This window comes from Megalobrama amblycephala, linkage group LG1, assembly GCF_018812025.1.
Source record: "Megalobrama amblycephala isolate DHTTF-2021 linkage group LG1, ASM1881202v1, whole genome shotgun sequence".
Classification (NCBI taxonomy): Eukaryota; Metazoa; Chordata; class Actinopteri; order Cypriniformes; family Xenocyprididae; genus Megalobrama; species Megalobrama amblycephala.
Window position 1 is genome coordinate 9,472,682 of NC_063044.1, and position 21,965 is coordinate 9,494,646.

The 21,965-nt window shown below is 39.4% G+C and overlaps 3 protein-coding genes across 10 annotated transcripts in view; 2 read left to right on the top strand and 1 right to left on the bottom strand.

Moving 5' to 3' along the window:
• Positions 1-21,965, top strand: part of LOC125280859 (gastrula zinc finger protein XlCGF57.1-like) — a 1,316,469-nt gene that overhangs the window by 880,338 nt on the left and 414,166 nt on the right. The gene's annotated exons all lie outside the window — the stretch shown is intronic.
• The window catches only part of LOC125242842 (NACHT, LRR and PYD domains-containing protein 12-like), a 58,086-nt gene that overhangs the window by 29,249 nt on the left and 6,872 nt on the right, over positions 1-21,965 (top strand). For 6 of the 8 annotated variants that reach the window (XM_048151840.1, XM_048151847.1, XM_048151881.1 and 3 more), the window contains 5 exons: positions 4,551-4,724; positions 5,301-5,474; positions 5,580-5,753; positions 13,180-13,353; positions 13,437-13,483. In XM_048151840.1, the coding sequence (XP_048007797.1) occupies positions 4,551-4,724; positions 5,301-5,474; positions 5,580-5,753; positions 13,180-13,353; positions 13,437-13,483 (743 nt within the window). The remainder of the gene's footprint in view (positions 1-4,550; positions 4,725-5,300; positions 5,475-5,579; positions 5,754-13,179; positions 13,354-13,436; positions 13,484-21,965) is intronic. The other 2 variants (XM_048151890.1, XM_048151901.1) reach the window with 2 other exon arrangements.
• On the bottom strand, positions 6,827-9,204 carry LOC125243472. Its single transcript, XM_048153171.1, has 3 exons — positions 8,906-9,204; positions 8,121-8,437; positions 6,827-7,674 (listed from the first exon to the last, which is right to left on the bottom strand). Exons 1-3 carry the CDS (start codon positions 9,052-9,054, stop codon positions 7,307-7,309), a joined length of 834 nt encoding a protein of 277 aa, XP_048009128.1. The 5' UTR covers positions 9,055-9,204; the 3' UTR covers positions 6,827-7,306.

Genomic DNA, 21,965 nt, shown 5'->3' on the forward strand with positions numbered 1-21,965 from the left:
CTTCTTCTCCCTCCTGGGTGTGACCGTCAGCCTATCGTCTGGATACCATCCTCAGTCGAACGGGCAGACGGAACGGAAGATCCAGGAGATCGGCCGCTTCCTGCGTACCTTCTGTCACGGCCACCAGAACTCCTGGAACCAGTACCTGGGTTGGGCCGAGTACGCACAGAACTCCCTCCGCCAAGCCTCAACTGGACTAACACCCTTCCAGTGCGTACTCGGCTACCAACCCCCGATGTTCCCCTGGGACGGGGAACCCTCCAACGTTCCGGCAGTCGACTACTGGTTCCGGGAGAGCGAGAGGGTGTGGGACTCAGCTCACCACCAGCTGCAGAGGGCCCTGCGCAGACGCAAGATGGCAGCCGACCTTCGACGCTCCGAGGCTCCTGTCTACCAGCCGGGGCAGAAGGTCTGGCTGTCCACACGGGACATCAGGATGCGTCTGCCCTGCAAGAAGCTGAGTCCCCGCTTCATTGGCCCGTTCACCATCCTTCGGCAGATCAACCCCGTCACCTATCGTCTCCAACTCCCGGCACAGTATAGTAGAATCCATCCTACATTTCACGTGTCTCTACTCAAACCTCACCACCCTTCTGTTGTTCCCTCCACAGAGCCTGACGTGGCAGCCGCCGAGCCCCCCCTTCCACTTCTTCTAGAGGACGGCACAGCCTACGTGGTCCACGAGATCCTGGATTCCCGGCGCCGTGGTGGTAAACTCGAGTACCTCGTGGACTGGGAGGACTATGGTCCCGAAGAACGCTCATGGGTTCCCAGGAATGATATCCTTGATCCTCTTCTGTTACAGAACTTCCATACCAACCATCCAGACAGACCTGCCCCGCGACCCAGGGAAGACCACCACGACGTCGGGGTCCACGTCCCTCAGGAGCGGGCCGTGGGAGGGGGGTACTGTCACAGACACGCCAGGCTCCACCTCACCACAGTACCCACGCACTCAATCACCAGCATACTAATCACCGCCACCTGCATCTCATTCACTCTGCAATCACCAGCACTATAAAGCCACCACACTCACACACACTCACTGTCCGGTCTCGTTTGCACTACAGCACTTGTATGCTTACCTCAAGGACTCCCTATCGACTTACTTACCTGCTCCAGCGATCTCCTTCATCTCCTTCGTCTCCTGGTCCCTTTGTGTGCTTACCTACCTGTGTGTGTGAGTGTCTCCAACGTCTCCCTCCATATCATCTCAGCTCACGGATCTGCAAGTCAAACAAGGACAGTATCACTTTCTATTCATCTCTCAAGAACCTGATATCCACTGCTTTCACTCTGTGCTCTTCATATTGTTCAATAAAACTCACCTGGATTGCTTTTACCTCTGCCTCCGTGTCTATATCATAACAATCAGTGGCTCACCGGGAATTCTCCTGAATCTTCCAGGAGATATTCTTCTTACTACATAATACAGTGTTTGTGTTTGTAGTGGTTGCGTGCTGATTTTTATGATGTTGCAGATTCAAAATTTTGAAAACATGCTTTTATTTTAGTGCAAGTTTTAGTGCAAGACCTCCAGTCTTTCACATGCATCTCAAAGATGGAGTTTAATTGTGAGTGTGAAGTGGAGACGGCACAATGGTGTTTTGTCTAGAGCGGCAGTTGAGCTTGTGCTGCCTTTAGAATAGGTTATCATGAAATCCTACTGACAGTGCTGTTTTTAGTCTTTTACAGTGAGTAGTGAATCTGACACACATCTCATCAGTGCCTCATTGAAACATGTTTTTAAACAAGTTTATTGTGTGTAATAATGTGTATTTTGCCCAATTAATTTATATGCACTTGTGAGAAAACTATATTTTAAATATTAATGCAATCACTCACAGACACAAATTCATTTTCACAGAGCTGTAAGTTCATAGATGACGATTAATAGTGAAATAAATAGTAAATGTTGATATAATCTTGGGACTTTTAAACAAGCACTTAAAAGAGCTTAAAGCCACAGTCCGTAAGTTTCGCCTCTTTGTCGCCATCTCTGTTTGAGACCTTTAATTGCAGTGATTTGTGGAATTATCATCTTTACATGGGTTGAGCTTCGGCACAGCTCCTCAGCGGATGAATATAATGTTTTGAGGAGCAGCTGCAGCTATGTGTGGGGGGGCTGTCAGGAGTATTGGCAACGCACCAGTGTGGATCTTCACTGTACATCGCAATTACTGATTCAACGTCTTGTATGTGTCCAAAAATAAGAAGTTTCGCCAGAAAATGTCATTGTCACAACCAAATCATTATACTGTGTTCTCGAATTGTTAATGTTAAAAACATCAACTTTGCGTGATTGTGTATGTAGTTAGTATTATCGTTATTCATAACTATGGATTAAGTGAGAACATGTGCTACTGTAACCTTATTACCCAGTGAACAATTGAAATGTCTTAACCTGTCCAGCAGAAAAATAGCCATCTTCCTTTGGTCTCGCCACCTTTCAAAAGCCCTGCTGACATTTACTCTTTTTTTTGCACGAGCTTGGTCGCTTTCTCTTTTTTACTGGCTCTCCGCAGTCTGAAGTCTTTTACTTTTTACCACAGTTGTCAGTTATGATTGTCGTTTGAACTTTCTGGATTTCAAGCCTCCATCCCAAGTTTAATCCATTCCAGCTGCTGTAAGAAGAGGCTACAAATGATGCGCTACAGGAGTATCCACCGCACACGCCATATAGCCTACTAGCCAGAACTCCTTTCTGTTTACTGACGTGATGTAATGACGCAAAGACAAATGTCAGCAAACTCGTATTTCCCATGAATTCCTACCAGTATCAGATTATAAAACATTATTACAAGCTTACCGTTGTGAATCAAGCTAAGGTAAGGAGATGGTTTTGAACAGTGATTGAACAGTGATGAACTGGGGGTTGAACGACTTCAGATTTTTTTAAAGTCGACATTTATGTGATTAAAGTCAGGTCGATGTCAACTAGTCGATGATGACGTCATTAATGAACAAATGAGCTATTAGAAATGTACGATAATAAATGCACAAAATGTAATCAAATAGAGCTTGTGTTTAATATGATAGTTTAATCCTTACATCTACTGCAATACAGTATGTTGTTAGTCTGGACAGTATTTAGTCCATCACTACCCGCCCCTTACAATCCCTCATTAAAACTATATGAAGACAGCCAGATGTGTACTAATAATGATGTGCCATACTCCATGTTCACAACAGTTCTTTTGTCTTTGGGTCGTTATATTTCTCACAGATTTCTGCTCTTTCTAAATCAGATACAGATAAAGTAGCTCAGTAAAGATTACATTTATATGAACACATTAGTGACAGAGTTAATTCTACATTCATCCGATCAATATTGAGAGTCCAGATGGTATAATCAATCATGTCTTGTGGAGCGCTCTTTTAGACTACGTCCACACGGAGCTTACCCTAAACCGATCTTTTTTTTTCCTCGTCTCAAAAAATATCTGTGTCCACACGGAACCACTGAAATGACTCAAAATGATGTAGTATACATGCTAGACCATTATGTGGCGCTGTAATTCTGCCACAGAAATGCACTTAAAGCAGCGAACAAGACTTGGAGCACTGTATACAAACTATAGTAAAGCTTAGAAATAACACTTTATTTTGGCTCAGTAGCTTCTGCAGCACGAACAAAAGCATCTAGAGTCCACTATTACTGTTGTTGTTGCAGTTTTTTGCTGTTAGCGGCGTCTGACTAGGGTCAACACGTGGGGTGATGACATCATCGTTTCAGAAAATATACAGATTGCCCCGTCCACACGAAAAGATGACGTTTTCAGATTTTTCCACTCTGGGACCCGGTTTCAAAAAATAGCGGTTTCACCTTTCGAAAACGCCGGATCCGTGTGGACGAAACGCCTATCCGATAAAAAATTTGTGCGGTTTCACTGAAACGCGTCTCCGTGTGGACGGGGCCTAAGATTGCATTTATTTGTCATTAACTGTTTGATACAGAGAATAAATGTGGACTTCACAGATTTCTGATCCTGTTGTGCTTTCTATAGGCCATGACCAGTGACTAGTCAACGTCATGTTTAAAGCATCATTAAAGTCGATTAGTTGGTGCAACCCCTAACATTCTCTCATTAAGAGCTCTTTTATTTCGTTAACGTAATTTTAAAGGATTTGATCTCCACATACGTGACTCAGTGAATGAATCTCTGTCTCTTCATCACTGTAAAGCTTAAACTACCTATCAAGCATTTATTCAACATGTCATCTTGAATGGTAAAAATGGTAAAACTGCAATAAATGCACAGCTGTCTGGAGAGTCTCTCAAAACTTTTATATTTTATACCCTCAGAAAACTTTATTACATTTTTCAAAATGTCTAATATTCTGAAGAAACAGTCAGGAGCTCATCTGATTTCAGATATTAATCTGAATGATAAAGTGATCAGATTATCGCACTCTCAGGAGCTCATTGTATTGTGATTCAGTGTTCAGATCATGTCATCCTATGTTCCTGAGGGCAGAAAACTGGAAACCCACTGTACATGTCTTTATTGTTTTATTTATTTATTTATTTAATATTTCATCTCTTCCAGATTTTCTGGCTGTAATCTCTCAGATCAGCATTGTGAAATTGTGTCTTCAGCTCTACAATCCTCAAACTCTGTCCTGAGAGAGCTGGATCTGAGTAACAATGACCTGCAGGACTCTGGTGTCAACTTCATTTCTGATGGACTGAAGAGTCCAAACTGTCAGCTGCAGATCCTGAGGTATTTAAGAACATATAATGGATAAAGTACAGTCAGACGGTCACAATTGTTAGATTTTGCTGTATTTGGCTGAGCAGTCGTTTGGGTGGCTTGCCAATGTATTAGATTTCTCTAATACATAAAATAAGTAAGCTTGACCAGAGTTCTTGTGGAGAGAAGAATTTATTGAATGTAGTGGTGTAGCACAGTTCTTCAGCAGCGATGTCAGCATGTCAGCCTTCAAAACATCTTAACCCAAAGTTCTGTCTGTGGGACAGAACTTTATACATGATGACAAAAGGGCTACAAACAATAGAAAACTATTAGGACCTCCCACAGGAGATCGATCTACCCTGCAATCTACTCTGAGCAGTGCTGTTTGTTTGTCATTCACACCCATCAGTTTCTGTGGGTCATATGTCTGTAAGGGCCATTTTGTTCACACCTTTACAAACACAGACAGTTGATTGCATCTGAGGCACAGTCACAATGTAAATGCATCTAACTAAAGATAATGAAAATACACAATCTTTCACAATGTTAATGTGTGTCTGTAGATGATTTGACTGTTGATGTATTTGTTCTGCTCTCTTTCAGTCTTGCTGGCTGTAATCTCACTGCTCAGTGTTGTGACAGTTTGTCATCAGCTCTACAATCCTCAAACTCTGTCCTGAGAGAGTTGGATCTGAGTAACAATGACCTACAGGACTCTGGTGTCAACTTCATTTCTGATGGACTGAAGAGTCCAAACTGTCAGCTGCAGATCCTGAGGTATTTAAGAACATATAATGGATAAAGTACAGTCAGACGGTCACAATGTTCATGTGTGTCTGTAGATGATCTGACTGTTGATGTGTTTGTTCTGCTCTCTTTCAGACTTGTTTGCTGTAATCTCACTGCTCAATGTTGTGACAGTTTGTCATCAGCTTTACAATCCTCAAACTCTGTCCTGAGAGAGCTGGATCTGAGTAACAATGACCTACAGGACTCTGGTGTCAACTTCATTTCTGATGGACTGAAGAGTCCAAACTGTCAGCTGCAGATCCTGAGGTATTTAAGAATATATTAGAAATAATTTACAGTCAGATGGTCACAATGTTCATGTGTGTCTGTAGATGATCTGTGTGTGTGTGTGTGTGTCAGCAAATTTGGCAAAATTGAGCAAATTGGGAGTAGAAAGATCCAAATCATGCGCACTAGAAGAGACATATCCTAAAGGTTTAGAATTCATTATTTCTTTAACTTTGACCGATACAGTTGTTAGGACCTCTTCCTAAAGTAGCTCGAAGTGCAGCCTTGATAGATTGGATTTCCCTCTCCCATGTTCCTCCAAAATGTGGAGCATAAGGGGTAGGGGTGGGAGAAAAAAAATGGATGCATCGCGATGCTCTCTTCAACGATTCTGGATCAATTCTGAGAAATTCAGAATTGATTCTGAGCTTATTTTTAACCACAGTTGCAAGATGATGCTGCATGTGCGTATACAGTGCATGTCCATCGGCGCGGAGCAGAATGAGCATTATAACCTCATTCTTATGGATGTTGAACTTCACTCTCACGAGCCTGAAGATGCTCAGCTTCCATAGGAATGAACTGAATACGCTTGCTCCACGCCAGTGGACACACACTGCCAGAAACAACCGTATTGTGCTTGTTTCCATTTCCTCTCATACACATACCACTCAGACCTTTTATAAAATAATATTTCATACAGTTCGGAAAAGCTAGAGCGAATTACATGCGCACCCATTGCGCGGACATTCGCGTGGTTCATCGTTGCACATGATATGCGCTGTGAAAGAAACACGCTTGCAGCTTGGGTTCTTGCCCGCTGGCAGAGATGTATAAAGTACTAGAGACCCAGACTTGAGTAAAAGTACAAGTGCTCTATCAAAAAAGTGACTTGAGTAGAAGCTGAAGTGCTCTTTAAGCACCACACTTAAGTAGAAGTACTAAAGTATTCAAAATTGTTTGTACTTAAGTATTGCAAGTAGTTTATTTTAAAATTTACTACTCAAGTACTGAAAGTAAAAGTAAAAGTATTGTGTTATGTAGTAATTAAAGAATGTAGTCAAAAGTTTGAACATCAAATTGTTTTTATTATTTCAAATGATTAACCTAAAGGACAATCACAATTCCTTTGGCTGTAACTTTTTGTAAACAAAAACAGATTAAGTATGTCCCTTCCCCTTTAAAGCATCCCTCCCTTCTCTTCCCTGCTTGTTTTTTTTTTTCCTCCACAGCTTATTACCTTCTTAAACTAGTATGCATAGTTTGCTAGTATACAAGTTGAGGGTGAAAAGAAAATGTGTTAACTTCCAAAAATGACTGCTTTAGTCATTTTTAGAAGTTAACACATTTTCTTTTCACCCTCAACTTGTTAGGGCAACTAAAAGATCTCAAAGGCCAGTAGGCCACATTCAACTATTTCTTATGTAAAAACAAAACAACAAGTGATTAGAGCACCTAAAAACACTGAGCTTAAATAAACAAAAACAGATCAAATATGCCCCTTCCCCTTTAAAGCATCCCTACCCTCTCTTCCCTGCTTGTGCTTTTTTTCCTCCACAGCTTATTCCCTGGTATGCATAAAGCAGTCATATTTAGGAAGTTAGAAATCTTTGGTTTATCCTCAAAAGTAGTTGATTTTCAAAATTGAGCGTATTTAGTCTCGCTCTTCTAGGGCTAAAGACTAATCCTGCAATACTAAAAAGCCTCTCGCAGGCTGCTGATGCTGGAAGGGGTGTGTTTAACTTAACAGACAACTTGCACACAGCTGGAAAAGACTTGAGCAAGTCCATGTTATCTGCTGAACATGACAAGTACGCATCTAGCTGTTTGGCGCTGTCTTGTGCCTTCGAACCCTGCATGCCAGAGAAGAAGAAGTCGTCTTCATCTGATGAACTGGACCTGTTGACCTCACTGGACTGCAACGAGGGGTCTTCCATGCTTCGTTTGATATAGTCCATTCCTGAAATATAAGAGTGTGTTATAAACAATAATAGTAGTTTCAACCCATCATGACAGTAACCACAGATTTGACATGGTGACATTGTCAGTAAATGATTTTAATGGAAATGATGACTTTATACTTCAAATAATTCCCTTAAACAAAAAGCCTTTTGCAGCATTTACAGCCTGGCAGACCTTAGACAGGAAGGCTTGGCTGCCATACTACTAGATTAAAGAGGAAGGCTCCCATACCACATCATTTCTCACTCTAACATCATAATGCTCTGTTTATAGGTATGTTTGCAATATCTTCTATGCAGGACCAGCTCATGTGTGTTTCCATATAAAAAATAAATTAAAAAAATTCAAAGTAATCCCCAATTTTTGAGTGGTACTGTATGTGTGACTCATGATTGCAATTTGGTAAAATACACAAATAATGCACCCATACACTATATTTCTTACCTATTTTGATTGTCTCATCTTCCTGTGTCCAATTTGTCTTGAATTTTGGAAGCAGAATAGCAGCGGCCACCAGCTCTGGGTCTTCCATCATAGGGCCAAAGCGATTCTCAATGCCCACCTGCAAGGCATCCACAAGTGGCTTGCAGTACTTCAGCAGCAGCTTGATCCTGTTCAGCTTGATTTTCAGGAGCTTGACAGTTGGGAGCAGCCACCCCATCTGGACGTTGGTTTCAGCTTGCAAAATGTTAGTTGCTTGGGCGACTGGAGTCATGACAGCAGAATACTCTGACAGGAATGCAAGTTCAGCTGGATTAAACCTGTGAAGAAGACAAGAACATATAAACAATCAGAGACAAAAAACAGCATCGCTACATGATTGGATGATTATCATGCAATGAATTTAGGGCTGGGCGATATATCGCATGCGATTGTCACAAACATTTCATCAATAAAGCTGTTTCCCTGATTCCCGCTAAATCGCAATATCGCGTTCATTATCGAAGGCGATTCATCTGCGATATTGTGTGGCTTGTCAGTGAACTACGGCTCTGTCTATTAAATGCCGCTCCATTTTAAAGCAAGTGATGGCGATTTAGCGGTAATCAGGGAACCGGCTTTACTGGCGAAATGCGTGTGACAATCTCATGCGATATATCCCCCAGCCCTAAATGAATTGGTACATCGTTCAATGTTAATCATTAAATTCAATGTTGTACAAGTAGACAATATGGACCAGAATTGAGTTTGAACAGAAAGAGTACCATATGAAACATTTTTAAACTTACATTGGAACCTTCAAATCTGTGCAGAAAACTCTCATTGTTGACATCAAACCTGTTGACATCAACCTACCGTTCTGGCAGTGGTAATGTGGGTTTGGAATGGAATGATTCGTAACATTTTTATAATTGTAACGAGTAACGATGCAGCACATAAAAAAAATATCGGAGTAGAAGTATTAAACTCTTCGAAAATATATACTGAAGTAAAAGTGGAAGTAGGAGAAAAAAATAATACTTTAGTAAAGTACAGATACTGCCTTTTAGTACTTAAGTACAGTAGTGAAGTAGATCTACTTCGTTACTATACATCTCTGCCCGCTGGTCGGCCTTTTTTCCTTAAAAATGCTCTACAAGGGCATCATTTATGTTGTTTAGAGTGCTATGGGTTCATATTTTATAAATTTGAAACTCACTGACAGAAGGCTGCTTTCAATTTACATGTGCGCTTTGTAAAGGGCGCTCATGCAAGTGGCTGTGTGCGACTTAGTTTAAGTGTTTAAATGTAGTCTACTTGCATCTCAAAATGCTTTTATGACTTGAAATTAATGTAAACACAGTCAGTTAGATATCTAAAGGGATTAAACAGACAGGACAAAACATCTTGTATTTCAAAAGAGATCTGTGCATTATTATGAATGCATCTTATTCTTCCACTGTCTATGATGACATCAGTAATAATCAGTAAAGCTGAGAAAGAGAAAAATCCCTCACAGCTTTTGAATGGAAAACATTCAGATACTCTTAAATACTGAAAGCACTTTTTGTTTATTGCTTGTAATGTTTCGTTGTTTCGTTGTTCCTCTTTATTATTATATAGACTAGCCTACTTGCTTTTATGTTTTGAAGCTGTTTATAGCTTATAAAAATCTTAACATACAATTTTATTGATTATTCTAAGCTAGTAATTATTTAAAAAGCTCTTATAATTACATCGACTATGTATTAAATGAAAAAAAAAAGTTTACGAAACGAATTAATAAGAAAAAAAGTGGATCAAGAATCGTTTTGGAATCGGATTGTGATTCTCGGAATTGGATCGGATCGTGAGGTGCCTAAAGATTCCCACCCTTAATAAAGGGGAATGTAGGTGAATTTGATTGGATGATTCCACAACCTTTCCTGTAAGACTGGACTAAGCTGGTCAAAATCACTTTTCAGCTCACTTTCACCCCCATAAAAATTAGTTCCTGGATCGCTGATCACTTCATAAGGTTGTCCTCAACGAGCTACAAAGTGACGTAGTGCCATCAAGAAACTGTCAGCATCAACACTAGTCAGCAGTTCTACATGAACACACCTAGTGATTTGACATTTGAAAAGTAGTCCCCATCTCTTCTCAGTCTTGAGGAGATCAAACTCAGATGAAATATTATACAGTTAACTCCTAGATGGGAAAAAAACAAAACAAAACAATAAACTATTAGATGGGAAAAAAACACTCCCAATCCTTTCAAAATCCTTTCTTTGGGCCTGTTGCAAGAGGAGAAGTTGAATCTGAGTCTTGTCAAGAGAAGAGTGTGCTCATTACATGATTTATATTGCTGAACATTTAAAGTCAAAGGGTTCTCTTCTGCATTAGTGAGGCCACAGAACAAAGGCTTGCTTAGCTCTGCAGCATCAACTGAGTCCTCAATCTTGTCAGGGAATCTTGGCCACTGATCTTGGTCAGAATAAAGGAAATAAGGGCCTTGACTCCAATGGTAAAGCTTGGCTAGATCAGTAAGGCTCTTTCCTCTGGTTATGTCATCAGCTGGATTGCTGTTTATGTCAACATAGTGCCATTGTTCAGGAGTAGAGTGCTCTAGGAAAGGAGTCTCCAAACTCAGTCCTGGAGGGCCACTGTCCTGGAGAGTTTAGCTCCAACCCCAAACTCTGCAGGACTGTGGCCCTCCAGGACTGAGTTTGGAGACCCCTGTTCTAGGATTTCAGTAATGCGATTAGCAACAAATACTGTAGCTACAGGTATCAGAATTAGGGATGTTGACGATTAATCGTCGATTGATTAATTGTCGATAATACATTTAATCGATGAAACTAATCGATCTTCGATTAAGCATGTTCATGTGTGTGTATGCTGCTCAACCGTGAAACATGTAAAGCAGACACAGGGAAAAAGAAGCGAGTGTTTGGGAGAGAGTTATGTTTGGGACCACTTTACAGCTAGAGTTGCACCTTCATCATGACTGTAAGTTTGCGCATTCACAGCCTTTTGTTTTGTGCAAATGTAAGTTGTAATATTTTGTTTATTTTGTGCAGGCCTATGTATAGGCTATCAGATTTATCTCATATAGGATGCTTTTGGTTAAGAATTAACATGTGCCTTGATCAGGTTCAGTGCGCACAGCTCAAATAGCAATGCACAACTAATAAAGACTATGATTGGGACTGTCATATTACATAACATCAATGAGAAAACTATTTTAATAAATCGTTGTGAATTCATTAAGTTTAGATGCCTTTTTAAGTGCGTTGTTCCAGGAAGAGCACGTTCACAACAGTACACATTCTGATAAGCACGCACCTGAGGCGGCGTTGTTGACACGTTGTATTAGTCGTTATATTTGATTATTAAATAATTAATTTAATAAATGATTAATCACATCGACTAATTTTACATTCCTACTAGCCCTTTATTTAGATTAAAATCCCTTGTCATTCTTTGTTGAGGAACATGGCGTTTTGAGCAGCATTTGCACACCCTGTCATGATGTTGTCTATATGCCACTACAGTAGATGCATATTGCAGTATTAAATTTAACGATTAATCAATTAATTGATTGTTAATTTAAACATAAATTCGATAATGGAAATTTGTGTAAGTCGACATCCCTAATCAGAATGAGTCCAGTTGAGGACAGTCATTGAATCAGACCACAGTTTTGTTTGCTGAATAAGCAGGTCAAGTTCTCTCTGCAACAAATTTGCTAACTGAACCTCGGTGAGGGCAGCACACAATTCAAGATGAGGTATGGAATTTGATTTAGGAGGGGCAACTCTTGATCGTGCCATCACAAAGGAGACTAGAACTGACTGGAGGCTTGGTCTATCTTGAAGACTGTCGACAAGATGATACATGACATTGGCTAATTGATTGATCTTGGTCCATTGGAACACTCAGCTTTGGCTTGAAGGAGCTGTCAAACTGGGCGGGGCTTCAGTGACATCAACAGTCTCATAGGGATTTTCAACATAGTCCGCCTGTGTGTGTCTGTAGATGATCTGACTGTGTGTGTGTGTGTGTGTGTAAATGATCTGACCTGACTGTGTGTCTGTAGATGATCTGACTGTGTGTGTCTGTAGATGATCTGACTGTGTGTGTCTGTAAATGATCTGACCTGACTGTGTGTGTCTGTAGATGATCTGACCTGACTGTGTGTGGCTGTAGATGATCTAACCTGACTGTGTGTGGCTGTAGATGATCTGACTGTGTGTCTGTAGAGGATCTGTGTGTGTCTGTAGAGAATCTGACTGTGTGTCTGTAGATGATCTGTGTGTGTCTGTAGAGAATCTGACTGTGTGTCTGTAGATGATCTGACTGTGTGTCTGTAGAGGATCTGTGTGTGTCTGTAGAGAATCTGACTGTGTGTCTGTAGATGATCTGACTGTTGTGTCTGTAGATGATCTGTCAGTGTGTGTCTATAGATGATCTGTCAGTGTGTGTCTGTAGATGATCTGAATGTGTGTCTGTAGTTGATCTGACTGTGTGTGTCTGTAGATGATCTGACTGTGTGTGTCTGGAGATTTTGATCTCCATATCCATTTACATATATTATATATATCTTCCAAGGGGTTTTTTCCCTCCTAGGACTTTTTTCCCAGTGTTAGCACGCTGGGTTTTTCTCCTAGGGGTTTTTTCCACCCCTGGGAGTCAGCCTGACATTGGCTTAATGTAGCACCATCTTGTATATGTTACATATTACCACGCTTGCTTGTACAGCTTATTTATAACCACTTCTCTTTTTTCTGTGCTTCTAACATGTAAAGCTGCTTTGAAACAATTACCAATTGTAAAAAGCGCTATATAAATAAATTTGACTTGACTTGACTCTGTAAATGATCTGACTGTTGTGTCTGTAGATGATCTGTCAGTGTGTGTCTGTAGATGATCTGAATGTGTGTGTCTGTAGATGATCTGACTGTGTGTGTCTGTAGATGATCTGACTGTTGTGTCTGTAGATGATCTGTCAGTGTGTGTCTGTAGATGATCTGAATGTGTGTGTCTGTAGATGATCTGACTGTGTGTGTCTGTAGATGATCTGACTGTTGTGTGTCTGCAGGTTGTTTGGCTGTATGGTGACAGAGGAAGGCTGTGGTTATGTGTCTTCAGCTCTGAGTTCAAACCCCTCACACCTGAGAGAGCTGGATCTGAGCTACAATCACCCAGGACAATCAGGAGTGCAGCTGCTCAACCACAAACTGGAGGATCCAAACTATAAACTGCAGATACTCAAGTATGTCAAACACTAATAATGACAAACTGTACGTGTGTGTGAATGATGCAGATCTACGTTAATGTGTATTTGTGTGTTTATAGTGTGGATCATGGAGGAGAGGTCATGATGACAGCAGGACTACGAAAGTGTAGGTCTACAAACACTCACACTCTCTCTCTCACTCACACACACACACACACACTGAGATGGCGTCACATGTGAGTGTGTAGGCGTCATCTCTGTCACTCTGTCACGGCTTCAGGTGTGTCATGAATGCTGGAGAGTCTGTGGAAGATTTGCTGTTGGAGGTGGCCAAACGTGTGGGACATATTGTTACATATTCTCATATTGTGAGAATATTGTTTCTGCATCCCGAATGAACAAAGCAGTGGTGGTTTTTCTCAAGGATGAACAACTAGATGAACAATTAGCAACAAGTATTTGAAACATGTGCTGTCATTTAGGCAACAAGTATTTATGTTTTAAACTTGCGGACTCTTAATGGGTCGTTATGATGCATGTATGAAGGCAAGTCATATATATTATATGTAAGCACAGGTGAGATGAGTTTTTTTATGTGGTGCTCTCAGGCATGTAAGGTTATCTTTTCGTATAAGAGCTGAGGCAGGCCCGAGTGAAATCAAAATTGAAGTGCAAGTGAATCCACATGAAGATCAAGTGATTAATACTGAGAATGTAAGGAATGTTGAGGAGATTCCTACTGAGAGTGTAAGGAAAGACAAGGAGTTGAATTAGCGAATGGTTGAAGATAGGGCTGTAATGATTCGATTAAATTTGCGTCTCATACTCCATCTTTGCATATGCTGTGAGTTTGGATTGCTTTTAACTTTCATCTGGAAATGCAATGTGCGACATTTAATCAGATTTGTAAGGTAAGCCATTAGGGCTGACCTATATATCGCATGCGATTGTCACGTGCATTTCGTCAGTAAAGCCAGTTCCCTGATTACCGCTAAATCGCCATCACCTGCTTTCAAATGGAGCGGCATTTAATAGACAGAACCGTAGATCACTGACAAGCTATGCAATATCGCGTTCATATCGCCTTCGATAATGAACACGATATTGTGTGGCTTGTCAGTGATCTTCGGCTCTGTCTATTAAATGTCGCTCCATTTGAAAGCAGATTATTATTGCAGCTTCCATAGACATCAGTGTATATTTTACAAACTCTAAATGTATTGTCACTAGTACTTATGTGTATTTAAATATCTGAAACCCTGAATTATTCGAGTAATCATTAGAATAATCAAACGATTACTGGATTACCAAAATAATGGTTAGCTACAGCCCTAGTTGAAGGAGTGCAGATCTCTGAAATAAATTATGTTGTGGGGATGGAAGGCCAGAGAAGCAGGAATTGTGTAGAGACAGAATCTGGAAGCACTGAAGATCAGAATAGTGTCAGGAAGGGAAATTCATGTCGGCCTAGAGAAAAACTACTAAAATTAGTTGAGGATGAAATGAATGAGGCTGAGTATGGTGTTTATCTGATGTTTCAGATTTGTCAGATATTTCCCAGGTTGTGATCAGGTTTACTCTTTAGATGAGATCAATTATTTTTTGGATGAGACTTTAGGAAAGGTTCCTGACGTGAGGAATTTCTTTCCAGATGTAAAGAGATTTTATTTTCAGTTCTACATAGTCAAAGAAGGGTAGGAGAAGACAAATCGAGTATGTGAAAGAGGTCTAGATTAAAAAAACACACACAGTTGTTTGACTATATTACTGAGCTCACCTCATAGACTTTAATTTGTTTTTCTATCAGGTTAATGATTTATTTTATGCCCCAAACAAACATCACAGAAAAACAGTAGATTTACAGAGAAACATGATTTGTCCAGTTTATGAGTTGTTTTTAACTAGTTATCAGTGCTGTTCACCACCAGGGGCTTATTTTCTCTCAAAGATGATTAAAGTAGCGTATCACTAATGTGAACATAACTGTGCATTCAGCTTTAGAGGAAATGTAATGTTAGTTCAGTACACATCAAAATGTTCTTATACCTGTTTCAGTGGCAGCTGGTCAATAGAGTCCACTCCTGCCTGTCAGCGTGTCTCAAGTTCAGTTCTGGGGTGATCGAGAAATCATCCACAGGAGGCAGGTTCATGTAGTATTTCAGTATAGACCCTTTTACAGCCCGTGATCAAATAGTTGAGCGCGCATTTTGGCAACGGAAGTGGTGTTGTTGCCCAGTGGTTCTAACGTGTTAGCAACTCCGAAAGTTTATATATAATAATTCAGGGCTCTTAAGTGTCACGCATTGAGCGTGACAGTCACTCATTTCGGTCTTTTGTCACGCACTCCCGCCACACATTGTATTTCTCACGCAGAAAAACTATTTTTCATATATTTAATATGCCGCTGCGCCGGGCAGGAATCAAGCACGTCTCCCCTGGAGTAGCCTGCCACTTATCAGCCAATCAAAAAAAAGAAAGAGGCTACATAGTAGCCAATCAGAAAATAGCACTATTGTATCTGGGTAAGATTTAACGCAACAACCAATGAAAAAAAAAGCATATCCTGGAATTGTTCACCATCCTCGTTCACCCACAGAGGAAAACACTGGAGCTCTGAGCATCACTTTGAGCACAAAGTCATGATCTCCTGTTTTAATGATACAACAAATTCACAACTTGTTTGACACAAACAATGCTGTTAGAGAATGTTTCCCAGATAATCAGCATTAGTTTTTCATGAGTGTCTGTAACTTAGCCAACAGTTTTACAGCCTGTTCACTGACAACACCTGCTCAGAACAAGTAGTCTAGGCCTAGTTATATTTTCGTTATCACACGATGACTGACATTTTGTCACATTAAACATCTCTCTCTAAATAGGCTTAATAATTTTATTAGCACTAAATAAATTAAAGTGTATTACATCGTCGATGTTATTGGTCACTTTAAAAATCATGTCATGTGGTTGGAGATGTCACTCTTGCCTGTCTTCAAAACTTGAGAGCCCTGTTATGTATATATATCTGGCCACTGTATATTTGGCCATCTGCTAACGTCTTCTCCACTCCACGGATCTGGTAGCCGGATACCATTTGATAAAGTCAACTTTTTAAAATAACTTTCTGTGTCTGTGTTGCTTAATCCGCTTGCGTAGCTTGACACGCTGCAGATATATATAAAACACGTTAGAACCACTGGGGAACAACACTACTTCCGTTGCCAAAATGTGCGCGCATACGTTGCTACGTCATCATTGTGTACAAACAGTAAAAGGGTCTATAGAGACAGAGCACATTTAGGCCACGCCCACACCGGAGGGAGAACACTGGAGGGGAACGTAATCAGTGACATGGTATGCTAAACAAAGAAAGAAAGAAAACATTCATTATTTTTAACCATGTCAAAGAATAATTTCACCTGTCGCCAGGGCTTAAAAATGAAAAAAAAAAAATTGTTCCACTCCGAGCAGAATCGGTATTTTAACGTTTCTGTTCCAGCGTTCCTTCGTATTATAAACGTTCCAAAACCGGTTTGATTAGAAAAAATAACGGTTAATAACGTTTTTTTATTTTATTTTTGCATGTAGCCTACTTAATAATAATAATAATAATAATAATAATAATAATAATATTTTATTAAAAAACAAAGAGAGTGTATTTGCCGTCTTAGCCAATAGGCATAGGCCTACAATTATATCTTTTATAACAAGATTCTGTCCAAATGTAAACCTATTAAACGAAAGGAAAAACAATGGTTTATACATATATTTTTTTAAGATATCTTAATGTTTGCTGCATGGTTAAAAATACCGACGCTATTCCTGAGAGGAAAAAAGATAAGTCGCATAGGCCTATACGTCACATTTTATTATTACATTAGGCTAACTACATACATAAATTATGAACAAACCTGTCCTATATTATTTTACTTATCCACTTAGCCTATACTTCACAACAAAACCTCTAAAATAATAGTTGGACTATTCAGGCTATATAAATGTCAAGCCAAAACAAATTTAAAAAAAAATCTCTTTTCTTTTTTAACGCCATTCCAGCTTCTATTGCTATATTCAAGGCAAAAACAGATTTATTTATTGGAAATAAAAGTAAATAAGATGCAAAACGAATTAATTTAAACTGAATAGCCTACCTTTCTCATTCGGCACGAATCCAACTGTTTTCATTTTCGAGATGAATGTTAAACTATTATTTATTATAGGCCTATGAGCTTTGTACTTCACTCGCATTATCGACGTAAATCTTCACATATAACAGCACAGTCAGGCGTTGGTCACGGCTGGTAAATGGCAGATTGTATTACAGAATTGAATTGAGCAGTGTAACGGTTGGTTGATTGTATTTTATTTTAATAGGCTATTTAACACGCTGCGGATATCAAGTAAGCAATGCAAGAATTTGTGTGTGCACGTGTGAGGTGCCGGCGCGACCACTGGATTTGTTTTCCTTCTATAAGACAGACTTTCTCTGTAATTTATGGTCATACAGGTAAAAGCAAGACATCATTCATATATTTACAAAAGACACTCAAATAACGAAAACAATCAGAATGTCTGTTTCCTTTTCTAGATCTTTGGAGTGCGCCACAAATAACCACTTTCGTTTTGTTAATCTGTAGACCTAATTATTTAAGTGAAATATTTTGCGCTGTTACGTGTCTAAACGTCACTTATGTCGTGTAACGTTGTGTGGAGCAAATTTGTGTGTGAAGTGCTCTCTCTCTTTCGCTCGCTCTCTCCCTGTTGCTCTGTGCGAATTGGTGTGAACACAGGTGCAGCTGTTTATGTGGGTGGAGCCGGGAATCGTTCAGAGGATAAAAGCTTGGAGGGAAGACTGTTCGATGAGTTCCCTCTCCTGCTTCGTTGGTGTTGTTGTACCAGCCGAGTGTGTGTGATGCTGCTGGATTAGCCCTTCAAACAGAATCCTGGTGTGGAGTACAAATTGTTAGCGGTATAGGCCGGTAAATGTTCAATTGCCCTTTTCCATGCAAACCGTTTGTTAGTGGTGAGCCCTTTTTTTTTGTTTAACCCTCAGGGGTCTGAGGATATTTGGGGCCCTGGAGAAGTTTTGACATGCCCTGACATTTGTGCTTTTTTCAGTTGTTCATAAACATATTAATGGAAAAAGTGTCATTACACTGTATTCAGCACAAACTAGGCTACAATAATATGTGAGGAACATGTACGTACATGTTTGTATTTTTGAAGGAATAATGTTTATGCGTGGTTATTGAAAAAACAAAAAACTTAAGTCACTGAAATAAGGCCAAAAAAAGTATATTAAATCTGTGTTCATAAGACTTCTAGGTATTGGAGGTTGTAGACTAGAGTTTTTGCTTCAGAATGAAGTAAAAATTATCCTTCCTACTCCTTCATATAAAACAATAGAGAGATTTAAATTTTCTAAGACACTTTTGGTCAAGAAACACAGTATGCGAGGAGGCGGGAATCCTCATGTATAATGGGTGATTCTCACCTGAGAAGACAAAAGAATTGAATAATAATGACCTGAAATGACTTGCATATTAATGAGGCCTTTCAGTCAGGTAGGCTGTGAAAAAACCCTCTGTGATCATGCTAATAACAGGATTAAAGTCCACTCAGGACAAAAAAAACATGATTTTTGTGATCTCATGCATGCACGTATTATTGCACATGATATGAAGAAAATTTTGTATAGGCCTATGTTAAATTACACTACCAGTCAAAATATTGAACACATTATAATGCCATTATAATGTTTTTAAAAGAAGTCTCAAGTCACTAAGCAAATAATGGTTTTCTATTTTAATATACTTTCAAATGTAATGTATTTCTGTGATGCAAAGCATCTGAACATTCCTACCTCTAGGGCATTTCATATAGGCTACTATATTTGTTATATTATAGAGCCTAAATGTTGATGTGCAGTTGACAAACTATACATCATTAAAAAGATCTAAGACTCAAGCTTCACATTTTGACTCTTAAAATCTTATATTGACCATAATTTCTTAATATGCTTAAAAGCATACACATTTGGAGAAATATTGATGGATTCTCATATGTTTATATCAATTTTCTATACAGAGATAATATTTATTATTCTATATTTATTGTCATTACTATGAGTGCTGGATACTGTGTTTTCATCATTCATACTTGCAGCCGGAGGGCGCTCTGCCCCTTTTGTCCACAAATGCCTCAGTAAAAGAAGAGGAATATCATGTGACAATCAAGGAACTAACAGAGGCAAGAGATCGCTAAATATGGCTATTCAAAACACTTTTGAAGACAATAAATACACGATTGAGACGATGAATGCATGTATTGCCTCTGAATTTGCGTCTGAATAGCGCTGGCTCTGTGGGCGTGGCCACATTAGCGGATAATGAGCTGAATCACGGACTTCTGACATGGCTCTCTTTTCATACAGATTACATAAACACAGAAGGTTTGTTTTCGATTTGACTTACATGATTTAAAACCTGACATCTTAACGTTTTTTTAGACATAAGTGTAATTTTTTTGTCATTAGTATTCACTAAGTTACAGTTCATTTTCTGAGAACTATCAGATTGGACTTCGTTCAGAGGGAGATGAGAGATCACGCATCATGTTAGTTTTCTTTATTTTACAAAGAGCACAACATTTTGTTTTTACTCTGAGTGTACACAAATGAAAGAAGATATTCCACAGATTAAAATGGTGTATAACTCTTAATTGTATGTGCAACATTGACGGAGTATTTTGAGTCTCTTTCACACTGATAAGAAAAAACCACGGTGGTATCGCCGGCGATACCTTCAGACCTCAGAGTGTTAATTACCATTTTCTCCTGTTTCTTATGTTAGCAGGGAGGTAAGACTTGTGTTTTTATTTTGTTATCTCTTTTCCAGGGAAGATCTTTAAAAGTAGGTAGATCCCCCATCTTTTGTTTATTGTTTTGGCCGACCCACTGACTTCAAGCCATCCTTGATTTTCTTTATTTAACCCCTTAAGACCGGATGGAGCGTCGGCGCTCCCATTTGCGTGTCTCTCTTTAAAAGCCAATAAAAATTGAATCCATATAGGTAGCACAAAAATTCTTTTTGCATACAAAACCAGAGACTTTAAACTTTCATAGCAAGCCTCCAACATGCTTCTGTTGCGTTGCTTTCACCCTCTAATGAGTCTGAGTAATATGCGTTTACAACAAAAATAGCACAGCCGCTAACTGAATACAAGTATGTATATTTCACATGCTCATAACTTCATGAAAAATGCACAGATCATAGAAAATTGCACATCAATATTTAAAGCAGATTCTCAAGATTAAAATGAATCCAAAATCAATATAATATATTGCGTTGATCACAAGATATTACTCACGGAATGATTTAACATACTTGGCTAAAAACATGTCTCTCATCTCTCCGGGAAGCAGTGTGTATCCAATGTTCCCGGACCCATCCATGTTCGTTTTCCAACGTGGAATAACACAAAATAGATATCATTTTAATGCATCTAACCATTTTGAAAAACTCCTAACGAGTGCTGAGAAGCACCACTAAACCGGAGTTTACCGCCCGTTGGCGCCACCTGGCTGCGGAAAAAATGAACAACAATTCTTTACTTTAGAATTAAAGAATTATATACTTTCATTATTTTAATTATTTCTTTAATTTTAATTTATTTATTGATCACTCTGGGTTATCTAAGGTCCGTGTACCTTCAGATAATTAGTTTTTTCGTTTTTGTCTTCTAAACGGAAAAACAAAGAAAGCATTCATTTATCACATATTCGACCCTCCTCATGAGAATTAATAAACGAATCTCGAGTCGTTTTTTTTCATATTTTTATTTTTGTTTTAATCACACTTTGTTCTAATCTGCCAAATGGAAAAACAATAAAACCAAAATGGATAAACGGCTTGAATATTTGATCTCTACATGGGCGGGAATAAAACGCCCCTTCCCGCTGATTGGTCAACCAAAGATCAAGCCACGCCATCAGTTCTTAACTCAGTTCCGCGCAACAGTAGCCTATATATCCGATACATTTATACGGATTATTACAGAGTTTATTGCAACTACATTTAATCTAGTTCTCATCAAACAGCCAGACTAATAAAAAGCTCGACACAACCTGTGAAAGGGCAGAGCCTAGACAGAGCTTTCTTCTGTATACATACATTCGTGTGCCGTGAAATACTAATTTATCGTATTAAATATTAATTTACATGGCATCTGCTCTCAAAACTAGCCAATATGAATTGTGGCCCTCTATCCGATACGATGCCCTCAGAAATTCCATAATATCTGAAAATATGATTTAACATAAGTTAAATCATAAGTCTCCATGGCCGTGGGCAGTCCCCTTAAAGGAATCAGACAACATGATTTAGAAAATCTGTCAACCACCAGTATGCAGGTACAATTATCTGAGGCAGGAAGGTCAGTTTTAAAATCTTCTCCTAGGTGTGACCAGGGTCGGTTGGGAACGGGCAGAGGATGGAGTTTTCCGGAGGGAAGATGCCGTGGACTCTTCGAGATGGCGCATTTCTTGCATCCCTGCACGTACCTTCTGACATCGGATGCCATGTTTGGCCACCAGAAGCGCTCTTTTAGCAACAAGAGGGTTTTATTGACCCCAGGGTGGTCAGTGCCCAGTG

Excerpts from the sequence above, each read along its gene's own strand:
- LOC125243472 (XM_048153171.1), bottom strand. The coding sequence starts at position 9,054 with ATGTGCTGCATCGTTACTCGTTACAATTATAAAAATGTTACGAATCAT. Across the intron at positions 8,438-8,905 it reads ACAGATTTGAAGGTTCCAAT|GTTTAATCCAGCTGAACTTG; the intron begins GTAAGTTTAAAA and ends TCTTCTTCACAG. Across the intron at positions 7,675-8,120 it reads AGATGAGACAATCAAAATAG|GAATGGACTATATCAAACGA; the intron begins GTAAGAAATATA and ends CTTATATTTCAG.